This window comes from Meleagris gallopavo, chromosome 26 (genome assembly GCF_000146605.3).
Source record: "Meleagris gallopavo isolate NT-WF06-2002-E0010 breed Aviagen turkey brand Nicholas breeding stock chromosome 26, Turkey_5.1, whole genome shotgun sequence".
In the NCBI taxonomy this organism is placed as follows: Eukaryota; Metazoa; Chordata; class Aves; order Galliformes; family Phasianidae; genus Meleagris; species Meleagris gallopavo.
The window spans coordinates 6,291,869-6,298,524 of record NC_015036.2 but is presented as its reverse complement, the minus strand read 5'-3'; the positions used below and the strand labels follow the sequence as shown (position 1 = coordinate 6,298,524).

The 6,656-nt window shown below is 49.5% G+C and overlaps 1 protein-coding gene across 1 annotated transcript; it reads left to right on the top strand.

Moving 5' to 3' along the window:
• Positions 1-479: 479 nt before the first annotated feature.
• On the top strand, positions 480-6,591 carry C26H11orf52 (chromosome 26 C11orf52 homolog; the record flags this gene model as incomplete). Its single annotated transcript, XM_010723820.1, has 4 exons — positions 480-547; positions 3,379-3,419; positions 4,205-4,251; positions 4,568-6,591. Coding segments are annotated over 4 exons (393 nt in total), but the record flags the coding sequence as incomplete, so codon positions are not given.
• Positions 6,592-6,656: the final 65 nt, after the last annotated feature.

Below are 6,656 nucleotides of genomic sequence, written 5' to 3'. Positions count from 1 at the left end.
AGCGGAGGTAAAACCTCCAGGCTGTGGCACTGCCCGAAGGGCAGCGGCCCCCCCCGCCCCTCTGCCCGGGCCGCGCCGTTCAGATGCTGTCAGGCTCCCAGGAGGAGGGGCGGCTCAGCCCCCGATCTCACGCTTTGCCGGCCCAGCGCATGGGGTGGTGCTGGGTGGGAACACGGAGTGCTGAGAGCGCAGGGAGAGCTGTGGGTATCAGGTGAAGCACAGGGAACTTTCTCTCCAACACTGCATTTGCTCAAGTAATAGAAAATCATCGGAGCTTTTTAATAATTAAGAGGCACAGCATCACCTAGTGGCTGGAGCCGAGGAGGGGGTCTCTACACCCAGAGTCTGTGATTCAGGAATAGAAATTGCAGATGGAAGGGGGGAAGCTGATTCTCGACATCACCTTGTCTTCCACTTCCTCTGCCCTATTGCAGGGGTTAAACAAGGTGCCCAAGGCGCTCTCTTCATGGCTGCAGTGAACAAGAGCCTACACAGGCCCCTTGGAGCTCAAAAAGCACCATCAGCACACATCCTGTGGCACCCCCAGGTCTGAGCAATACATTGCATTAAGGCCATGCATGAACACTTCTGCCTCCTAAAGAAAGCCTAAACCCAGGCTGGATGGTCAGCTGCCCAGTCAGGGCTCAGCAGGAGAGCAGTTCTCTGCTCTGCCTGGGGAGCAGTGTGGTGGCAGCCTGGCTGCAACTGCCTCCTCAGGGTCCGTGCCAACTTCTGCTGTCCCAAGGCTGCAGGACCAGGACTGCTGTGTCGTTCTGGGTGTTTTTCCCAAATGGAGAGTTAGAAGCTGGGGTGGTGTTTCTGCTGGTGGTGTCACCACCGTCTCCCTGCTCCCCTCTGACAGTAGAGGACTAAGCTCTGGCCCAAGAGCCTTTTGCTCCAGCACCCCTGTGGGACTCTCATGCTAACTCGTGCCCCATATAGGGACCAAAGCGGAGCTCTCCCAGGAGCTTCTCACTGTGTCCTGCACAGGAGAGCACCTGGCTGAGGAAGGGCCTCAGGCTTGCAGGCTTCCCTACACTGCACAGGCGGTGAACAGACAAGTAAGGAGAGTGGAAGGTAAATGAGTCTGTGCTGTAGGTAATATGGCTTGTAGGACACTCACAGAGCACCATGACCAAGAGCAGACTGTGGTGCACTGAAGCCCCACTGCAGAGGTCTGCGTGATTCATGGCTTTGCCTTGGTGACAGAGGGAAAAAAGATGCTGCTTAATCTTAATTCAGGTATTTCTGGGCACCAGTAATGCTTTTATTTCTGGGTACTTACTTAGCATCAGCAAAGAACAGGGCTTCCTAACTAAAGCTGAGACTTACAAAAGGAGAGGTAGGTACCTGCCTTTTGTATGGAAGGGAGGAAGTTCCTGAAGTCTTAAGAAAATCCATTTCAGCAAACTTCTTCAGAACAGAAGCTGTCAGTGAAAGAAAGCATGCCCTGGGTTCTGGATGTCTCTACAAGTTCAGCCCTGGGCAGGATTCTCACTTCAGTGTGCATGGGCAGCAAAGGATGCCAGAATTTGGGTCCCAGCATGAAGCAGAAATTAGGTTGGTAATGACATGGAGAAAGGAGAAGCAGCGGTGCAGGAGCAGGGATACATGTTGTCATGCAGAATACAGCATGTATCCAGCAGGCTGTCAGTTAGTTAGTTACAGCACGTCTGACCTGGTTTTGAGAAGAAGAGGGGAGAGGTTTGCCTTGCTTGTTTCCCTTGCCACATCCATTCTAATTACTGCAGATCTGAGGCAGAGAGATGCTGTCTCCTGCCTGGCTGTGATTAGCCCGCAGACAGTCTCAGAACAGACTGCACGCTGGCTGCTAATGCTCACTCCACAAAGAAAGACAACCAAAACAAGCGAAGGCAGTTGGGAAAGTTGGGGCTGGAACGTGCCTCCCAGCAAAGAGACTTTGGACCCTGCTGAACTTACTTCGCATGGTGCTGTTTTAATTGCAGCCCACAGCCTGACTGCAAAGATGCAAAGAGCTCCAGCACAAAGCCAGGCAGGGAGGGTCCTGGAGACCCTGTGGGCTCTTAGCAACAGTGGTGGGGGATCTACAGGTGGGAACCACACCAGGACAAAGCTGTAAGAAGCAGAGCTGGATCCTTTTGTACAGCCTTTGCATTCCCCAGAGCTACCCTTGCTTTCCCAGCTCCTGGTTAATAATTACCAGCTGTTTTGAAGGTCTCCTGGTTCTTTGTCATTCCTTTTCTCCTTTTGCCATTAGAATGCCAAAGCCATTACCACACGATCAGCCCTGCTCTGTTGCTCCCAAAACTACCTCTAAAACTGTGCCTCAGGCACCTCTTTGCTCCTACCTGTGGCAGATCTGTCAAGCAAATGCAGGACACGCTTTGGACCTTGGAGCTCTCCAGCCCCCTTCAGAGCTGGCTGCTCACATTCAGCTGCGCTGCAAGTTTTGTTAAGTGCATGTGTGTGTACAGGAGCAGCTGCACCAGGGCTGGCACCTGCTCCCTTCCAGCCATACAAGCATTCTGCAAGGATAACATTTGCTTCATGCTGCAAAGATAACATTTGTCTCATGCATCTGGCCTGGAATGTGACATGTCTCTGCTCTGGCCATGCTGCCCAGCCAGTACCAGACTGTGGGAGTTTGGCTCTGCTGTTGCATCCAGAATGAATTTGGCTCCTATTTGTGCCATGGCTGGGACATGGTTGTGTTTGGCTTTTCTCTCTCTGGTCACATAGGTACGGACAAGATTTGTGTTTGGCTTAGCTTACATAAAGTGTGTGACTTGTTTGGTTTGGTTGTGTTTAAGTGGAAAACTGCGATCAGGAAAAACAGTCTGAAAGATTAAATTAGCATGTTGGCTGTGCATAGCTGCTCGGTGGGCAAGGAAGCCAAAGCATGGGCTATCAGAGCGTCTTGTTCTAAGAGAAATGTTTCATGCTAATGAAGATCATGGCTCAGTATCCTGTAACTTTGATCATCCAGCTGTGGAAACATAGTTGCAGTGAAATATGTTCTCCTTCACACTGATACCTGTGCATAATAGGACTGCCAGACAGGGCTGAAAGGCAAGGAGCCTTGGGGGTGTCTGTAGCACGTAGTAGAGGAATCATAGAAGAGGGACCCCTGGACCTTTTCCCTGCAAAATTCACTCACATTCAGAAGGTGCCTCATTCCCTCAGCAGGGCTGGAGCCTGCACAGATGCTCACAAAGCTCTGAGTGGAACCTGGCAGTCCCAGACACCCAAACAGGGGTAGTTGGATTGGGGAGAGGGGAGGAAGGGCTCTTGGATTTCCCTGCACAAATGCAGAACCTTGGGATGTGCTTCTGAGTTTACATGTGATGAAAGCAGATGGTGAAGCTTCTCGAGGCTGACATCTCTCTTCGATTCCAGGAACTGTCCTTCGCTTTTTAAAAGGAAGAAGGAAAAGCAAGGTAAGGATTTGTGAAGGTGCTCTAGAGTGCAAGAACAGTGGGAGTAAATCAGCCCCTGGATAGCTGGCATTCATCAGTGCTGGCTGCAGATGAATCCCTTAGCTGAGGTCCTCTCCCAGACTCTTCCATATTTGACCTTTCTCAAGAGAAGTCTGATAGAGGCAAAAGGCAAAATTTCATTGAAACTTAAAGCAGGGGCAGTGATATGCCATGGGACTTGGCAAGAGGATGGGAAGGGGCTTCACTGGTATCTCTGAAATATCTGAGTTGTGCACCTAAAAGTGTCTAAGTACCCTGTCGTGCAGCACAGCAGGAACTGAATCAAACTCCCATAAGGGCCGCAAACATTCATCTGACATCAGTGCCTAGAATAAAGCAGGGAGGAACTAATGGCCTTGTGTCCTGTGGCCTTTGGACCATGCTGGGCAAAATATGTTTGCAGGCAGCAGAAGAAATAACAAAGTTAAAACTGGATCTGACTTCTCCAGAGGCCTGACAAGGAGACTGTCTGTGCTGTGTACATCCTTCTAGGTTCTGCCAAGAACATTGTGGTCCACAGCATGTCGTCATCCCAGGAAACCTTATTTTTTCCAAAGAAACAAGCCCAGGCTTTCTTCTCAGAGATGGGCCTCAGAGACAGCATGAGGGCTGAGGATGTAAGATGTGGTGGAAATCTGATTTGTGTCCAGAGGAGAGAGCCCGTGTGCCAGATGCTGCTTTTTGGAACTCAAAACTGGAACAATAAACAGTTATGTTAACCTGATCCGCTGGTGTCTCTTTTTCAGGAACCAGTGTGAGACATGAGAGCCAACAGCACCAGCCTGGCAGGAAGGTAAACAGCTTCATGGGGTTGTTTTCTGACTGGATGTTGGCAGAACAGAGTTGACCACCGCTTCCTAGCCTAGATGAGTCAGGTGGACATGGACTCTTCATTCAGAGCTGTGACATCTCATCCAGTGTAGGCTGGGAGGGCTGTGGGAGCGACATGCATTGCTGCACAGTGATACGGGCCTAGTTTTTCTCAACGAACTGTAAAAAATGCAGTAGGACGATGCCTGTCTCTGAGCCTGAGGTGTCAGTGGGCTGGGTGGTACAGGGGCATGTAGGGCATGCAGGTCAGCTGACTCCGAGCTCTTTTTTTCCCAAAGGCTCCAGCGTATGAAAATGTCACGGAGTTTCCAGTCTATGCTACCGTGAATAAACGCAAGAACACAAAGCAGGATGACAGCATTCATTATGCAGACATCCAGGTGTTCACCAAGGTGCGGGAGCGCTCTGCAGAAGAGGTGAAGAACTTGCAAATGCAGAATGCCACAGAGTATGCCACCCTCAACTTCCCCCGGCCCAGACTGAAATACGACAGCAAGAATGGGACCTTGGTTTAAAAAGCTTGGTAGCCCCTGCCTCCTTCAGCAGCTAAAGGATTCCACAGATATAAAGATGCTGCAGGCTCAGGCTAACCTTATGAACACAGCAAGCCTGCCTACAGAGCAGAGCGGCCGCATCTTCCACCTGCACGAGAACACACACATTTACTCTCACGTGAGGAGTAGTCACCTCTGGTTCTGCTGGTCAAAAACCAACCTGTTCCCCTTGGCTCTGCACAGCTCTGTGTGGAGTGAAGCATACAAGATTCTGTTCTGGGGCAAGGAAGATGTTGCCATGGGATTTTATGCTGATATTAAGAACAGAATGTGGTTGATAGTGGGAGGAAATTGCATGGAAGTTCTAGCAGTAACTGCCTAAGGAAGTTACTTCTACAGTAACTTCTAAGGAAGACTAAGGTCTTCCTCTGGTACCAGCTGCTGCACACTGCAGTCATGCACATCGTGCATCTCCTTTTCTCAAAAAGCAGTATTTTCCCACCATGCACAGCACACTGAGACCAAGGCCAGAAATGCAGAATTAACAAAGGGATACAGAACAGTTCCTTCCATTGAAGGTGGTACCAATTGACATTCTTATCCCAACATGCACAGAAGTGAGCAATGAGCTCTTTTCTCTGAAAATAAAGAAAACCTGCAGCTTATCTGAAAGGCAGCCACTTAAAGCCACTGCCTATATTTAGGGTAGTTACCCAGTCCTTGAGCTGCAGTAGCTGTTTGCATGCCTGAGACACTGTGAATGAATCCTGGACAATTTTAAAGAGAGCTTTGCACTTCTTCTCCATTAATTTTTTATTTTGTGTTGTCAGCCTTAGTTATAAAACCCTGCAACATAGAGTACATGCCATGTGGTGTCTTCTGCTAAAACTCCTGAAGACGCTTTGGAGAATTTGCTTATGGGTTTAAAATAGTGTTAGCAGTGCAGGACAGCAACCGTCCACAATCTTCTACCACAGGACTGCATCTGACAGTTGTGTTGGGAGCTGAGAGGGCTCCCAAGCAGTGTCCTCAGGCCCTGAGTCAGTAGTTGGCACATTGTATTCCTAAGTAATGGTCTGCATGGCCAAACGTGGGTCCTGGAGCAACCTGTTTATTGCCAGTGTTGAAAAATGGACATCTGGTACCTTTTATAAATGTGCAGTGTTTTGCATATTATGGCTCATCTAAATGCAAAAGGAAAACCATGAGGGAGTTCCTCCTTGTAACAAAGAATAAAGCTGGTACGGGTACTGTGTGCTAAGACAGGAGTGCTGTGAGGACCAGTACTACAACCTTTCTACCTGAGCAGGTCTTTTTGCTTGTGCTGTCCAGCAGACATCATCAGAGCTATTATAAGGCCAGACTAAAGTTTGCAAAAAGGCTTTTTTAAATAATGAATGGGAACAGTCTATTTTTCTACCTGAACAGGATATTTTATTTTCACCCACGCTATTGAGCTGAGCCCAGCTGGGCTACTGGAAGGCCTGCAGTGTAAGGCATAGTCATTTAGGTTGGAAAAGATCTCTGAGGTCCCCGTGTCTGACCGCAGCCCATCCTGCCGTGCCCACTGGGCGCCCTTCAGCGGGCAGCCTGCTGAGGTATGCCGTGTCCTGAAGGTGGCCCTGCGTTTAGATCGGCGGTAGCGATTCGGCTTGATTGCCAGGCCCCGAACTGATCAGAAGCCAAAGTCACACGTTCTGAAGTTTTTTCCTAAAAGCCTTGTTTTTGCACTTGATTAACAGACTCCAGCAGCCTGTGTTGATATATCGAATGCTCCTTGGACATTAAAGATAAGATTTTTGATTCGAGCTGATCGACTCGCACTTTCTTTCCCCTCCCTCACTGACGGAAGGACGCGCTTCACGCCTTCCCG